Source organism: Dermacentor albipictus, chromosome 5 (assembly GCF_038994185.2).
Source record: "Dermacentor albipictus isolate Rhodes 1998 colony chromosome 5, USDA_Dalb.pri_finalv2, whole genome shotgun sequence".
Lineage (NCBI taxonomy): Eukaryota > Metazoa > Arthropoda > Arachnida > Ixodida > Ixodidae > Dermacentor > Dermacentor albipictus.
In genome coordinates, this window is record NC_091825.1 from 173,725,761 (window position 1) to 173,743,919 (window position 18,159).

The following is an 18,159-nucleotide window of genomic DNA, read 5'->3' on the forward strand; positions in this document are numbered from 1 at the left end:
CGGCTTCCGGGAACCGCTGGATATTCATCGCCATCGACCATTTGACGCGATACGCAGAAACAGCCACTCTGCCTGCTGCCACTGCTCGCGATGTAACATTCTTCCTCCTGAAAAACTTTATTCTCCGTCACGTTGCACCTCGTGAACTTTTAAGTGATAGAGGACGTGTCTTCCTCTCCGAAGTCATAAAAGCACTCGTTGCTGAATGTCGCATCGTTCATTGCACCACCACTGCCTACCATCCTCTTCTCCATTCCTTCTCCTTTGCCATCCATTCCTCTTCACTGCAATATATATATATATATATATATATATGTATACACACACACTCCCAGGGTTAGTTCTAGTGTAGAACATGAATACCCCAAAAAGTGTATGGGAAAACAGTGCTGTGGTAGCTAAATTGGTGTAGCATCGCATGCGTAATGCGAAGACGTCATATCGTTCCCGACCTGTGGCAAGTTGTTTTTTCATCCACTTTCATTTCAATTAATTTATCATTTCATTAATTCAGTTCGTAAGTACAAGTAATTTCCTCTATGCTATCCTTGGTGTCATTGTTTGTTGGCTTCTTATGATATTACTAATAGAATATCGAACTCCTTGGTTTGCCCCCTTTTTTTTCGTTTATATTGTAATGATGTTGAGGATGACAGGTTAACAAAACAGCTATATTTATTAAGGAAAAGCCTGTGCCCACAACTAAATGTTACTGCGGTCGTGAAGAAATCCCCAGCAGTCGCATGTTAAAACTGGCCTCGAACCGTCTTCTTCTTTCTTCCAATGTGATACCTCGTGCATGTGGCATATGCGAGCCAGGTCCAACCGGCTACCTGTGCCGCGAAGATCGCTGCCTGTTGTTGCTGAACAACACCACGATACAGCGTGCACAGTGTCCAATACGAAGGGCGCGCAACTTGAATGTAACCAAGTTGGCATGGAATTATCCCCCTCCTTACCACATCGGCCCAATGCGTGAGAGGAAGTAGGAGTTCCTGTGAGCTGCCATGTTTTTTTTTTTTTTTTTCCCTCACTTCTCGTGTTAGGGTTTCATGTGAACAACTTGCACAACTTCCGTGGAGTTGCGCTGTCTTGGGCTCTCATGTCCAGTGGATTTCACTTTGTAAGTGACGTCGCTTATATAACAAAGTATTTCGTAAGGGCCGAAGTATCGGCAGAGAAGCTTTTCAGACAGTCCACGGCGTCGCACTGGGGTCCATACCCACACCTTGTCACCGGGCTGATAATGAGCTTCACTACATCGCTGGTTGTCCCGGCTGGAGTCGATGCATTGTTGGTGGGTATCGGTACCTTGCCATCTGTCATGCCTCCTCGGCTCTTTGCAAGAAATCATCTAGGTCAGATGAGTAATTGTTTTCTTCAGCTAATGGCAACATAGCATCCAAAGTTGTGGTTACTGCTCGGCCGAATACAAGTTCAAATGAGGCGACTCGGGTTGTTTCTTGAATGGCTGTATTATATGCAAAGGTGATGTATGGCAAAATTTCATCCCACAGCCTATGTTCAACGTCAACATACATCGAAAGCATGTCAGCCAGTGTTCTGTTGAGGCGTTTAGTTAAACTGTTTGTCTGAGGGGGATGCGCCGTAGCTCTCCTATGATCAGTATATGTCACTCGCAACAAGCATTTCGTTAGGTTCACAGTAAAGGCTGTTTCACAATCGGTAATGACAACTGTGGGAGCGCCATGCCTGAGCACGATATTGTTGACAAAGAATTTTGCAACTTCGACAGCCGTTGCACTGTACAGGGAATCAGTTTCTGTGTAATGGGTCAGATAGTCCATGGCCACAACTATCCACTCTTTGCCTAAAGATGATGTTGGGAAGGGTCCAAGGAGGTCCATATTGACTTGTTGGAATGGGGCTTTTGGTGGCTCTATTGGCTGGAAGAGGCCTGCCAGTTTTATGGATGGAGTCTTGCGCCTTTAACACTTGCGACAAGTCTTTACGTAGTGCTGCACTGATGCTAATAACTTGGGCCAGTAGTATTTCAGATGAATCCTAGCGACTGTACGGCTCACGCCCATGTGTCCAGGTGTCGTTTCATCGTGACATGCATGCAAAATTTCTTCTCGCATAGCTGTAGGTATGACATGTAAAAACTCAGTCTCGCTGTTCTCTAAATTTCTCTTATAGAGGACATTTCCTCGCAGACAGAATGAGGATAGCCCTCTAGAGAAAATATGCGGGAGTTGAACGCCAAGTCTCTCCAGGCGCTGTTTAAGTGGAAGCAATTCTGGGTCTCTCGTTGTTGTTCTCGTTGTTGTTGAGCGATTTGTGACGTATCAACAATAACAAGGAATGGCAAATTCTCTTCTTCTGGCACAGTTGCCTCGACTGGTACGTGTGACAAGCAGTCAGCATCGCTGTGTTTCATCTCGGATCGGTATACGACAGTAATATTATACTCTTGAAGCCTAAGGCTCCATCTTGCTAGTCGTCTGGATGGATCCTTGAGATTCGCCAGCCAGCAAAGCGAATGGTGATCACTGACTGCTCTGAATGGTCTATCATAGAAGTAGGGTCGAAAGTTAATATTGCCCAAATGACTGCAAGACACTCTTTCTCGGTTGCTGAGTAGTTTGCCTCTACTTTCGAGAGCTTACGGCTGGCATAAGCTATTACTTTCTCCTGCCCGTTCTTCCACTGCACTAGTAATATGGCACCAAGGCTGTCGTTACTCACATCAGTATGAACTTCAGTGTCGGCTGTCTCATCAAAATGGGCAAGGATTGGAGAAGCTTGCAGGCATTTCCTTAACTCATCAAAGGCATCTTGTTGTTTGCTTTTCCACATGGAAGATTCATCTTCTCTTGTTACTATTGTAAGGGGGTCAGCAATCTTTGAAAAGTTTTCCACGAATATTCGGTAGTATGCGTATAAACCCAAAAAAACGTTGCATTGACTTTTTGTCTGTAGGTGTCAGGAACCTCGCAACAGCTGCTGCCTTTTTGGGATCCGGCCAAACGCCTTCAGCACTGATGACGTGTCCGAGAAACCGAAGTTCATCGAAGCTGAATTGACATTTTTCCGGCTTAATTGTCAAGTCTGCTGCACTAATAGTTTCTAATACTAGTCGTAGGTGCTCTAGACGTTGGCCAATGTTGCGGAAAATATGACCACATCATCCAAATACACTAAGCACGACTGCCATTCCAATCCTGTGAGCACAGTGTCCATCATTCGTTGGAATGTTGCAGGCGCGGAACAGAGGCCGAATGGAAGCGCTTTAAATTCATAGAGGCCATCAGGGGTTACAAATGCTGTCTTTTCACGGTCCCGCTCATCCACCTCTATTTGCCAATATCCACTCTTGAGATCCAGGGAGGAGAAAAACTTTGCACATCGGAGCTGATCTAACGTATCGTCAATACATGAAAGGGGGTATAGTACATCCCGATTAGTTATGCTGTTCTTCAATTTACGGTAGTCGACGCAGAATCAAAGTGTGTTATCTTTTTTCTTAACAAGCACTACAGGAGATGCCAATGAACTGCTGGAAGGCTGAATAACGTCACCTGAAAGCATCTCCACTAGTTGCTTCTTGATGATCTCCCTTTTTTTGGGGGAAACTCGGTACTGGTGCTGGCATACCGGTCTTGTGGTGTCCTCTATTATGGTTCTGTGCTTTGCAACAGACGTGCACCATACCTTCGAGGAAGTGGAGAAGCAGTCAGAAAAATCCTTTATCAGGGCATATATCTGTTTTTTTTGGGCTTCCGGGAGTCTCAGGTTGACGGTAATTGATCTGTTGACATTTCAGGTTCCTGGCAGAGCAGTTGACGTCGTTGGGCTGCATAACTCGGTCGCTACACAGAAGTCGTGGAAATAGGCAATAGCTGTTCCTTGTGCGATGTGTTGGAATTCATTTCTGAAATTTGTGAGTGCGACATTTGCATGGCCAATGCTTAAGTGAACAAGACCCCGAGCCACGCAAATACCTTTGTTGAAAAAGAGCTCTGTGTTTCCATCCGCTATGCCTTCGCAGTCGTAAAATGTTTCATTCTCCACAATAACCATTATACTGCAGCGAGGCAGCACAGTTACATCATCATCAATGATGCGCAGTGCAGCAAGACATCGCTCCTCCGATTCTTCCACAGGTATAGCTTGTTTTGTCGAGAAAGACACACTGGGCCTACGTAGGTTAATTATGGTGCCGTTAGCTTGTAGAAAATCCATTCCCCATATAAGTTTCCGTGAACATTCTGGCAGTACAATAAAGTCAGAAACGTAAGTGAAACCTTTTATCGCAAGTCTTGCAGTGCATCGGCCAAGGGGCATAATAAGATAACCACCTGCCGTGCATATCTGCAGTCCAGTCCACTCCGTCACAACTTTTTTCATATGCTTCGCCATCTTGAAGCTTATTACCGAATAATCAGTGCCGATGTCGACTTAGGCATTCAGCTCACGTCCATCCATTATCAACCACAAATCTGATGTAATCATTTTGTTAGTGCACCTGTTTACTGGAATTATCTCGTCATTGCCCTGGAACCATGTTGGAGGATCTTCGTAACTCTGGTTATCAGTGGCCTCACCTCCACAGGTCCCTTGCTTCAGTTTTTCTGGTGTGGGCTTGGTGAACGACACCTAGGCAATCTTGGAGATGCGCGTGGGCTAGATTATTGGTAGTTCATGGGCAACGGTGACCATGGTTGATGTTGGCAAGGAGCAATGGGACTTTGGCGCGTGAACAAGTATTCTTCAATCTCTGCTGGCCGTTCACCGTTTTGGGGGCATGATGCACTTAAGGGCTTGACAGTACGAGCAGAACCTATACAGCTGACCCGCTTCTCCACAGTGAAAACACAGAGGCCTGTGCTCGTGGTCACGATAGACGTCACTTTTCCGAGGCCTTTGTTCTACAAGATGAGGTGCACTACATACTGGAGGCAGATAGGCAGCCGGTGGTTCCAGCAGGTGAGGTGCACTGCATACTGTCGGCGGGTAGGGAATGTTCGTCGCAACTGCTCCACTACTGTGTACCGCAGGTTGTCTGAGTACGTCGGTTTACATTGGGGTGCGCCGCATCGGCTGTGGCTCACGCTCTGGATCCCGTATGACCTGCCTCAGTTCGTCCTGGACAACGCCGACGATAGATAGTGCAGTTGGAGTCTGAGGTGTCTGCAACTTGTTGAGCTCTTACCTGATCACTGACCGGATGAGCTGCCGCAGGACTTCAAGGTCGTTCGGCACACCTCCAGAGAAGACATGGGCAGGTGCACAGCTTGCCTCACGGTTGTATTGCTGAGCCTGCTGTTCCAGCGCCATTTCAATGGTCGTTGCTTCGTATCTGAACTTGGCGACCATGCGCAGTGGGTTGTGGACGAGAACGGCGAAGAGTTCCTGCTTTACTCCATGCATAAGATGGCGCAGCTTCTTATCTTCACTCATGTTTGGATCAGCATGCTTGAACAGGCAGGACATGTCCTCGATGTACATCGCTGCATTCTCATTTGTGAGCTGGTTCCTAGCTTGAAGTGCAATTTTCACCTTTTCTTTACGATCTATGCTGGCATATGTTGCTAGCAGTTGTCGTCGAATGCCTCCCAAAAGGAGAGAGAGGGTTCGTGCTTTTCATACCACATTTTTGCTAAGTCCTCCAAAGCGAAGTATATGTTACGTAGCTTCTGTTTTTCATTCCATTCATTAAAGCTCGCCACTCTCTCGAACAGTTCCAACCAGTCTTCCACGTCTTCAAACGAGCCACCATGAAATGTTGGCGGCTTGCAAGGTTGACTTACGACCAGCTGTGCCGGTGTTACCTGGCTAGTCATTGTGGCAGCGTCCATTGTTTGAGTTTCCCTAGGCGTGAAGAGAAGAGGGCGGAATTCGGGCGAGTCACCTCGAAGGCGACGGCTGGTCTGCTGGTGCACAGGTGTCAGTTCTACGGGATGGACTCGCTGGTGGCCAGGGCTGCGCTGACTTTTGTTCGTGGGGCTTCAACTCACACCCCGCACCTCCTCCAGAAATGTGACAATGTTGAGGACCACAGGTTAACAAAACAACAATATTTGTTAAGGGCGAACCTGTGCCCACAACTAAAAGTCACTGCAGTCGTGAAAAAATCCGCGGCAGTCGCATTCAAAAACTAGCTTTGAATCGTTGTCTTCTTTCTTCCCGCATGATACCTCGTGCGCGTGGCGCATGTGAGCCGGGTCCAACCGGCTACCCGTGCCATGAAGATTGCTGCCTGTTGTTCGCAACAACACCACGGTACGGCGTGCACAGTGTCCTATACGAAGGGCACGCAACTTGAATGTGACCAAGTTGTCGTGGCAGTATAGATATATATATATAATACTCTACCAATTGAGCTGCCGCAGCGCCATTTTCCCATCCACTTTCTTGGGTATTTATGTTTTATTACCAGAACTCACTCGCTCGCTCGCTCGCTCACTCACTCACTCACTCACTCACTCACTCACTCACTCACTCACTTACAAAATACTGCAAGCCATACAGGCCCAAGCAGGAGTGGTAAAATTACAAAAATGTAATCATACATGCATTCAGAAAAAAAAAAACAATACGCTCACGTCCCTGTTGCAAAATTAACAGATCAAAAATGAATCAGATCAATTGAGTCAGTGCTGTTTAAGAATAATAATGGTAGTGCATTCCATTCCTCAATAGTACAAGGGAAAAGGAAACTTTGAAGGCATTAGTTCTTGTGTGATAGGGAGTTAAGGATTCAGAGTGGTGATGTGTGGTTTGTTTTGTGGTTAAGGGTCTGGCATATGAAGCAGGATGGATCGAAAGTTTGTTATTTATGAATAAAAAACAAAATTTTATCCTTCGAATTTTTCACCATAGTTGTAATACCATGATTGTGCATGATAGTTGTTGGTGAGTCAGTCATACGGTACTTGGAAGAAATAAACCTAACTGCTTTCCACTGAATCATTTCCAGTGCATTAATATTGTGTTTATTATGTGGATTCCAGACAGTTCATGCATATTCCATTTTCAACCTTATGAGTGATCTGTATGCATGAAGTTTAGTTACTGGGGGTGCTTCTTTTAGTTTATGAAGCAGAATACAGAGTTTGCAAAATGATGCAGCACATACATTAGAGACATGAGAATTCCAATTTAGGTTGGTAGTTAATGTTACACCCAAACATTTATACTATTCATTTACTTCAACGAGAGGATGAGTAGGACGACTATAGGGAAATGCCAATCTACATCCTTTTTTGGTTATCTGCATGTATACAGTTTTTGTTTTTTTTTCATTCAGCTTGATGTCCCATTCTTTACACCATGAATAAATGTTATGAAGGTTGGTATTCAAAAGTTCCTGAACATCTTGGCAAGCAATATCATGAAACAAAATTGCGTCGTCTGCGAACAAATGTATTTGTACAGGTTCAGTAATAGCGCTAACAATATCATTAATAAAAATTAAAAAGAAGAGTGGTCCAAGTGCGCTACCTTGGGGGTACCCCGGAAGTAACTGGCAAACAACGTGAGTGGTTACCATTAACATAAACCAACTGTGTGCAGTTTGCTAAGTAAGCAGAAATCCAATTTATTATGTAAAAGGGGAGGCCAATGTATTTTAGCTTGAAGATTAACTTTTGATGTGACACAAGGTCGAACGCTTTTCGAAAGTCCAAAAGAAACTGAGGTCAGTTTGACCAGACTTGTCGATAACACTTGCAAAATTGTGAATTACTGTGGTTAGTCGCGTGACTGTAGAGAAGTCCTTCCTAAAACGATTTTGAAAAGAGGCGAGAATGTTGTTGCCTGTTAAAAACTTGATTATGTAATTAGTGACAATATGTTCAAGCATCTTACAGCTCGAAGAAGTCGGAGATATAGGACGAAAATTTGGAATCAGCATTGTGTCACCTTTCTAGTGTATGGGCACCACACATGCCGTTCGCCAGTCAGCCAGTAGATCCGCAGATGATACCGATGCACCAAAAATGCATGCAAGAAATGGGGCGAGCTTTTCCGCATAGCGACGAAGGAACGCATTTGGAAGACCGTCAGGGCCAGGTGGTGCTTTAGTCTTCATGTTAAGAAGCATAGCCAAAACACCTTGTATTGATATAATACCTTAAAGATTGGAACACAATACAGGGATGAGATGAAAAGCATGCTGTGAAAATATGTTAAAATGTTTTGCAATGGCTTCCTTGTCAACATTTCGAACGCCATCAAGTTTTATCTCATTAACAGACTTTTTCTTCTGAAACTTCTGAGGTTATTCTTTTAAAAAATTTTGTAGGGTATGTTGAAAATAATGGCATTTGGAATGTTTCAGTGCCTCATTTAAAGCCGTTCGAGGGGCTTTAACAGTGTTTGTAGCTGATACTTTTTTTTAAGGCGCTTAAGTTTTTTTTCTAGATGTAAGACGTCTCTCGTTATCCAGGGATTCAATTTTTTTGTTTTCTTAGTTTTCTTTGGAGCGAAATTATCGAGGCAGTAAGTGCATATCTGTTTAAATTGATTCCAAATCATATTAACATCTGAGACTTGAAAGCTGCTGAATTTTAGTTCAAGGTAATCCAGGACACACTCGTCCCTGGCACGAGAAAAATCTTTTACAGAAACTATTTCAGAGGGAGCAATAGCAGGTTTTTCAATGCTTCATGATAACGACACCATTGCATGATCAGATATACCAGGATTAGCAGAGACTGCATATTCTTCAATTGTCTTAGAAGAAAAACAAGATTAGGATTGAACAGGGTGCACCACAAACTCGCATAGGTTCTGTTATTACTTGTTGAACATCCAGGTTAAGCATAATATCAAGCAAGGATCCAACATCTGAACATTGATCTGTATTTGAAAATGGATAATGCCAATCAACAGAAGGTAAATTAAAATAGCTAAATATGATCACTTCTTTACAAGAAAATAACCCTAGATGATCATGTAGATCTTTCAGAAATCGCGGTGGAGCATCCGGTGCACTATAAACTGCAGACAACAATAAAGCACGCCCTGAACAGAACAATTTCAAAGTAACACTTTCATGATTATCCATATGACATAGCAGTGATGTTTGAACGCCACATTTTATCAAGACAGCAACGCCTTCGCCTCTAGGAGGAGGGTCACGGCAAAAAACCTGATATGAGGGTGGAAAAACATCAATGCCATCAATGTCTTCATGAGGCCAGGTCTCCGTTATAACAACATAGTGGGGATCGTAAGCTAACAAGATGGCTTCTAGTTCTGTTGATTTGTTCATGATGCTATGCTCATTTATGTTAATAATTTTAAGTTAATTACTAGAGGATCGTACAGGTCAGTCCATTTTAGAATTAGCATGAAAGAAAGCAACCTTTATTCTGGTTTAGGCATCTTCGTCCCACATGAAGAGCTCCCCATTTACTCGCAGCTTGTCGTTAATGAGTGAAACATTCTTTCTTTGCTGTTTTTAATCCTTAGCAATTGCCCAAAACCACTTTCTTTTCTGCAGTGCTCTCTCACGCAATTAATCATTTTGAATGGATATTTTTGTCCCTTTAAGCTTGTGTGCATTCTTAAACACTGCTTGCTTCTCATTATAGTCCTGAAAATGAACTACAATTGGTCTAGGATTGCCACGTCTGCCTAAGCGATGAATTCTATTAATGATAAGCATGATACCTGTAGTTTTGATGCGAAGAACTCGTTTAGAACTTTTTGCTTTAAATTCGAGTCTTTTTCATTAGGATCTTCCTGCATTCCAAGAATGACTAAATTTGAACGTCTGCTGTGTCTTCCAGATCGGTTAATTTAGATTTCAAGACCTTAAGTGATTTTTCGAGTGATTAGACCTTGGCAGTTCGTTTTTCTGTTTCAAGAAAGTGCGAAGTAACATCACACATTACTTTTTCCGTGCTCTTTTGCTGTTCCCTTAGGGCAGCCATTCTTCAGCTAATTTCTTTTGCCTTGCCAAGAATTCCTTCAGCATTTCTGCTGTAGGAGGGCCTGGATTAGTCTCCACATCACCACACAGAAGTAGCGCATATACAGAGAGTACGTCATATGCAATCATAATACACTTTGGTGGGCATAGCAGGACCAGAAGGCCGTAATAATCACTACGAAAGCTGCTGTAGCTAGGACTAACCTGCACAAAGTAGAAAAGAAGATTTCGTGATGTGCCTCAGTCTGGTCCGCCGTACCCACTGAATGTGTAGTTCTGTGGATGCTCCTTTATAGGCAAGTCTAATGACACAGTCGCAGTAAATGGTGCTGTTGTCCTGGCTTCAACGAAGAAAGGAGTCGCACCATGAACTAGCTGAGACGTAGTAGCACACGTGTCAGCACAGAGACACATGCTAATGACAAAGCAAGATTCTGGAACAAGCCTTCCGGCAAGACCGAGCAAAAGAACCTGCACAAAGTAGAAAAGGGGATTTCGTGACAACATGCCGCAGTCTGGTCCACCGTACCCACTTGTTTAGGACCTTGTTTATATGTTTTGGAAAAACCAAGAGAAAAATGTACTAACCAGGAAACATACAATCCGAAGTAACTAAAAAAGTTGACAGACTCAACTATTGTGGGCTCAACTATTGTGGACATCTATGTAAAGCGAATTGTAGGCGGATCATTGGTGCACGAGACACCGAGACGCATTGAGCTGGTAGTGCTCCAGTGGTGTGATGGCCACATCGCGCCACTTGCAGGAGGGAAAGGCGACACATTTGGATTATCGCCTACTAGAAGCGTGCAGTATGCTACCAATGGCACTACGCACCATGCGCTGTAAAACAGATAGGTGAAGATGCTTATCGCAATCTACGAAATCTACGAATTATATTAGCTGAGTTCACAAGGCGTATCCACTTGAAATGAATTCTTTGGACAGCACCAATTCCGAGATATTAATTTTCAAAGCGTCTGACAAAATGCATTGGCATTCCAGTTACTTTTTAAAGAAACTGCTGTTTTATGCATTGAAATACAAAGGTAAGTGGAGGAACACCAATGCATTTTGATAGACACTTTGAAAATTAATATCTTAGAACTGGTGCTGTCCAGAGAATTCGTTTCAAGTGGATATGCTGTGCGAACTCTGCAGCCACAATTTGTAAATTGAAATATGTGGCGTAATGTAACTGTTTAAAAATGTAATTTGTGTAATTGTGTTAATTATTCAATTGAGCATTTTTATTTCTCATAAAAGTAATGACTGCCTTATCAAGTAATCTAGATCAAGGGTTAGAGTTGTGCTATCTGCCATAGGCAATCTTTAAAAAATTTGGTACAGCAAAAAAAAACCCTTAACAACACACACGCGCACACGCACACACACACACACACTTCTACTCTTGATGAAGGCCTGACCCTGGCTGAAACATCAAATTAAAATTTTTGTTTTTGCTTTTCCCGCACAACATAGTCGGTTTCAGGCCTGGCCTTTCCACACAGGATGTAGTGCTACTCCTTAAGAAGCACATTTTCGATAACAGCACTAGGGATGTTAGGGGCATCTTAGCCCTTGACCTGGCCAAGGCCTTTGACACCGTATCTCATCGATTTGTCCTGCAGGCCACGGCCAGCCTAGGTCTGGGAGCAAGGTTTCAGGCTTTTGTTAGATCATTCCTCATGAACAGAACAGCCGCCATCAGGATTGCGCAACTCAAGTCAGATGAGTTCGCACTAGGGGCCAGAGGCAGTCCCCAAGGAGCAGTCATCTCCCCCTCACTGTTCAACATAGTCATGAAGGGCTTATCGGAAAGGCTCAGATCCCTTCCTAATATAAGCCACTCGCTATACGCGGACTATATCACGATTTGGTACCTGGGAGGATCACTCACAGAGGTAGAGCACGCGCTACAATCAACCCTAGACGCAACGGAGTCCTACCTGGAAGACACAGGCCTCCAACTATCCCCAAACAAATCTGAATTGTTACTGTACAGGCTGGCAAGGCAAAGTGTTAGGGGGCTCACCCCCCCCTAAACCAACTTCCCATATCCCTCTTTGCAAGAAACGGACAGCCCATTCCTCAAGTCGAATCTATCCGAATCCTAGGATTACTGATTGACGCGCGTGGATGTAACGCCAAAATGCTCACGCGCATCACGGCCAAAACCGAGAGCATGCTGAGACTAGTTGCTAGAGTATCCGGACGAAAGAAGGGACTAGGTGAAGACAACCTCCTCAGGATCCATCACGCTTTCCTAATGAGCCACATCAACTATGTAGCCTCGGCCCTTAACTGGACCAAAACCGAAAAGAATAAGCTTAACATTCTCATGCACAAGAGCATCGAAAAGGTACTGTGGTTACCAGTAACCACTTGCTTGGACAGGTTAAGCAAACTCGGTATGCACAACGACATTGATGAAGTGATCGAAGCGCAGGTCACCGCTCAGGTAGTCAGGCTCTCGTCAACCAGGGCAGGGAGACACATCCTAGACGAGGCCTGCATGGCTCCAAGAATAATCAATGTAAGGAAAATCACCTTATCCAGGGAGGCACGAGGAACCTTTGTGGTCAGCCCTTTCCCTCGGAATATGCACCCGCAATACAATGTAGGGAGGTGAAAAGCCCGAGCACGGGCAATTTCGCAGAAGCCCAGCGAGAATCAGGATTCGACAGTCTTTGTTGACGCGGCTCAGTACGGCAACTCTAGCACGTTCGCGTGGGCAATCACTGACAGCAAAGGGGAATTACGCTCCTCGGTCTCGGTTAGGTTAGCTCCGAGCGGAGTCGCGGAGCAGGTTGCCATAGCCGTGGCCATGACTGACCCCTCGCGCTCCGACGTTTTCACCGACTCATGAACGGCCATCAAAGCTTTCGAATCGGGTAACCTAGCCCAAGAGGCTGCCTCCATTCTGGAAAAGAGAACAAACCCTGGCACTCACTTCATCTCTTGGTTTCCCGCCCATATGGGTGTGAACGTTCATCAGAACATACCTAACCTCAACAAGCTTGCCCATGACCGTGCGCGAGATCTAACACACCGCGGCGGCATCAAGGCCTTATGGGGACAGGATGAAATCCAGCAGAACGATCCGCTCCTTACTTTTCACGAGATAACATCTCACTATCAGCTTAGTAGAAGGGCCTATCCTCTTCCTCACCCGAAGTTAGACAGGTCTCAGTCAGTTTCACTTAGAATGCTCCAGACGGGCTCATTCCCCTCACTGGGCTTTCTCAGCCGTATCTACACAAACGTCGATTCAAGCTGTCCGGACTGTAATGAGATTTATTGTTCCTTAGCGCACATGCTCTGGCAATGCCCCGCGTTACCTAACGGCCCTCTATCCAGCGAAGCCAACTGGGAAGAGGCACTCCGGAGCCCATCGCTCCAGACACAACTAGAGGCAATCCAGAGGGCCCGAGAAAGGGCGGAACATCACGGTATTCCTGCCCCGACTTGGACGCAGCCAGCGGCTTCTGCGGGTCCCCGATAGGGGCCCCCGCTGAAGCTCCTCAGGATCAAATAAAGTTCATTGTCTGTCTGTCTGTCTGTCTGTTTTTCTACATACACCTGCACTTCCTTCAATTTTTTAAACACCGGATCCAAAATTTGCTTTTACTGTAAACAGGCCTCCCATGGAAGAGTTCAAAAAATATTATTTAATGAACTTTACCTTGGTTTGCATTATGTCTTTCGTTCATCATTATGTTCCTTTACCAGATGGGGTTCTGACAGACTCTCAAATACATTACTTCAATTTGGATAATGCTATTCTTTTTTTTTTAATTTTACCATGACCAAATTTCGATCAAGGCTAAGAGTTTTGTCCTCCCCCTCCTTGCTTTATTTGTCCTGTGTTTTGAGCATTTTTCACTGTCTCATTCAAACTATGGGAATAATTACAACAAAGCTTGGCTAGTGTGTAACATAAGCACAAAATAATGCAGGGTCTTCCAGCAGATTTTGTTTTGAGTACAACAGCTGTTGCATGTGGGATGCTTGCCTTAGTCACCACCACATAGCTGCCTCAAATGCAGTACACCAAATTGGGCTGGTCTTGCTTCACACACTGCTTATCTCAGTTGTCTTTGAACAGCAGTGGTTGTCCCAATAATTGAACCCTCCCTGCATAGAATGCGAGTTAATGCAATTTAGTCAAAGCGAGAGCACAAAGCCATCAAAGGCGCATGACTGCATGGTAGTACTTTTCCCTCTTTCTTTTTGCATGAAAATGGTTTAAATGAGAACGACATCTGCTGCCAGGTTTCTTGGTGGTTTGTTCTGATGATGCAGTATGAGTGTGCTAGGTTCACATTCCTTCAGTGATCGCATATTGTCAAGGGCAAATGGCATATAAGGAAAGGAGTGCGTCTGGCACAGGAACACCATGTTGTTCTGTGATGCAATGTTGTGTATCTGCCACAAAAACAAAACAAATATCCTGCTTAAGGGAGTACTTTCTTTCTTTTTCATTGCAGTCTGCAGTTTGTGTGGAGGTATCTGGTGGAGTAGATGGCCCCATGAAGATATCGCTGTTCTCATACAGCTCTGGAGATGCACCTGTGCGGGTAGAGAACCTCTGTGAAGACCTATTTCTCAAGATTCACCAGAAGTGAGACCTGTTTCTTGTCTTTTCTATTGGTCACATACCAAGAGGTGTGTGGGATTTGTCCTCATCTGAACTTCATTATTCTTTCTTACCAAAGCCACCCAGTTGGGGTATTGGAATAGCGATTTTTGAAACAGAATTGAATATGAATTGAACAGTTTTAAAATAATGAACAACAGTTTTCACAATTTATACAAAACATTGTTCACACCCTAGTATATTCCCAACATTGGAAAGTTTGTGCCATTGCATTGCATACTATGATCAGGCATAGTTCATTCAAAGAACAAATAAAGCATTAGAAACGAATGAGCAGTTTATTTGCATACTGAGCACTCTCCATAGCATATGTAGTAGTCATGCATTATCGGAATCAAGTTTAAAACGGCAGCCTTATGGGCCAGTTAGTATCTGCGTAAATTGGAAATAGGCAACATTTCCAGCATTGGCAGAGCAAAAAAAAGAGAGAGAGAGAGAGTGAGAGCGAGAGATATATATATTTTCTTTGGTTGGAAAGATTACCACTCGTGGGGCTTTTATGTTATATTCTTATGCGACGGCTGCAACCATGAATTTAGGCATAAATATTTCAGAAAAAGGAATGTGTTAGGGCTGCACTCCCTTTTTCCTATGCATGCACTTTATCAGCCACAGCCACGCAACCAATGCAGTGTATACAAAGTTGTTTTTGTTTTGTGCATATGGCACTGCTCCTTCGCTGCCCAAATAGTGTGCACATGTTTATTCTGTTGTCATTTCACATAAAAACTTCTATTTTCCCTGCACAAAAACCTTACATGCAACACGGCATCTGAGGGCAAATTCACCTTTAAAAAGCAGATATGGGCGTATCACTTGACGTGTTGGTCCCTTCACTTATTTCTGTAGTGTTGGTTTAGCACCAGTAAAATTCATATCCTGTTGCCTGGCAGCTTGTCTTGTAGCACTGTGTGTACGCATTCGAATATGTACTGTATACACAGCATCGCCCACGGGCTCCACATATTGTGCGTACATTCTGTACACACTTGTGTAATGAGCTTTGGCCACTACTGCACCAGCTATAATGTTTGCAGGTTCTTTTCATCATGCAGCTTTAGGTGTAGGATGGTGTTGGAGCCCACATTCAAGAATGGCTTCATATTGTAACAGCGCACTTGCTGGGATTAGATTCTAGTTACTCCAGCTTTGCGTTTGTGTGCCAATGCAATGCATGGGGTAGCAAATGATTGCTAAAGTAAAGGCTTCCCAATGTCGTTGCTCACCGCGCCAAACACGCCAACACATGTTTGTTTACATTTTTAAACCGCACCCAAGAAATTTGAGCCAAAATTTATGTTCAAAAGGAAGTGTGACCGTTACATGAGAACATGCAGCCTATAGCAAATGGTTGCTAAAATAAAGGCTTCCCAATGTCATTGCTCACAGCGCCAAACATGCCAACACATGTTTGTTTACATTTATAAACCGCACCCAAGAAATTTGAGCCAAAATTTATGTTCAAAAGAAAGTGTAACCCTTACATGAGAACATGCAGCCTAGTATATGATTATGTTTCAGAAAAGAATGTTTCAGATCTTATTTGAAGCGAACGCACAGATGCAGCTTTCATAAATAATGCCAAACAATACCCACTGCTGAATGCCATGTTTGAGAAAAATTTGAGTGTTAGTGACAGCAGTTTAGCCGTAAAAGTTTGGTTTTCTGAGGGACGTTGTGTGCTCTGCTGCATAACTTTTGTGTCAATTATGGTTGCCAGGATGAAAGTTATCGCATTTTTGCTTTGCTTTCATGCTTAATGGTGCATAGTTGGCAATGCGAAGTATTCGAAAGTTATTCTATAAATGTTTCAATTTTCCAAGAGCAACTATTCCTTTCAAGGACCGAACTGAATAGGACAGTATTGAACTTGTTATTCTAAAGATTTGAATTCACTAAACCCTCGTTACTAGTGCTTTCAAATTGTGTTGTTTCAGTTACGGTTCAACTTGTGTGGCCTTTCTGCTGAGACAGCTGTGTGTGGTTCAGATGGACATTTTAGGAATATCCGTGTAAACTTTACTGGAAGAGCCTTCTACAAAGGACTCTTGACGGCTACAATGCAAATAAAAACTACAGCATAGATCAATATCTTCAGTGCTATTCATTTTCTTTGTAATTCATGGAAAGAACTGTTGCTCATATTCGCTGACACAGCTGCTCTCGTTATTGCCCTCGGCACGAACACTGAGATCATAGATGGAGCGTTGGGTCATCCAGATAAAGAACTGGCAACGCATAAAGAACTTTGCGGGAGACCATCAACAGCATAGACGTGGGAGGGCCTGCATCTGCTATGCAGCTGAATTTAATGCAGTGGCAGTGACTACAAACTTGCACAATGCTTGAATAAGTTGGAAGTGGCATTGCTTGCGCCCAGCAGAAACTTGCAGCAGATTAAATGGGCTTCCTTTTTCTCGGTGGAATAAACAGACAAGGGCAGCCATCAGTGAGGTGGGAGTGCTTGGGCATCTTTTAGAGCGCAGCTCTTAGGTGCCCATTCCTGCGTTGAGCATCAGCATCGCTATGTCCCTCGGCGTAAACAAGGGAATGAGCACAGTGAAGTATGAAAGCACAAACGCAGAGCGCTGCAGGGGATGAAAGACAATGATAGACAGTGGCGTAATGTTTACAAATTTATCTTGCTCTGATTATGGTATGTTCACTCGTTGCAGAGATGTTTGTCAAGAGATGTCTGTTGCTGTCATTCTGCCCTTGAAATGTGTCATTTCTAGTATTCGAGTTTCTAGCGTTTGTTTCTTGTACCTGTGCATGCATCACGTTCTCCTAGTACCTGCATTGGACTTGCTTTTGCAACTTTTTCTGTTGCGCTCCTAGATTTGTTTCTCTTTGTTTCAAAATATGTTGTGGTATAACCCACTCCTACTTAAGGCCCCAATGAGAGGTCGGCAGTACTCTTGAAATAAATAAATAAATAAATAATAGCAAATGGTGCGAGGACGAAAGTGGAGGAGGTGGGTGTGGCACAAGGGTAAGAAGGAAAGTGAAGTGCCGCACGAGACGTGCTTCATGGTGGTGACCAGGCATGCGTCGGCACAGCACATCCTCCGATACCATGTATGGAAACAAAGCGCTGGCGTGGACTTGAAACCCACAGGGCATGCACTCTGTGTAAAACATGCATTCCCGTATTCACACTTTCTGAACAGTGAGCGACGCAACCAGTGGAAATGCTTTGTCGGCCACTGCTGCTTTACAGGCTGCCTGAGCAGAGGTTCAGCGCTGGTATCAAGAGGACCCTGTCATTCAGAATCAAATTCTTTGCCACAATATATCGTGAATTCAAAACACCTAAACAGCTTCCCTCAAAACTCATATTACGGAGTATCTATCGTAATCGTTGGTGAATTTTTTCTTTATTTACACAGTGTTGCCAAACAGCTGAGTTGCTAATATCGCAGCTTTATGGTGCATCCACTTTTATTGAATTGTCACTTATATCAAAGTTTTTATGCGAAGCATATTACTAGAGCTCAACCCAGCTCCTCAGGCACGGCGGTGTCGCCTTCAATACCACGTGACACCGTGACGTCACAACAGAGGAGAAACGGGGCTCCAACTCGCGCCGTCGCTC

At 44.1% G+C, this 18,159-nt stretch overlaps 1 protein-coding gene across 12 annotated transcripts in view; it reads left to right on the plus strand.

The window, feature by feature from the left end:
* Positions 1-18,159, plus strand: part of LOC135897507 (intermembrane lipid transfer protein VPS13A-like) — a 1,023,564-nt gene that overhangs the window by 702,052 nt on the left and 303,353 nt on the right. For all 12 annotated transcript variants that reach the window (XR_011514733.1, XR_011514732.1, XM_070539327.1 and 9 more), the window contains one exon: positions 14,395-14,528. Coding sequence is in view for 10 of the 12 variants with exons in the window: in XM_070539327.1 (XP_070395428.1) it covers positions 14,395-14,528 (134 nt within the window). In the remaining 2 variants the exon portion in view is untranslated. The remainder of the gene's footprint in view (positions 1-14,394; positions 14,529-18,159) is intronic.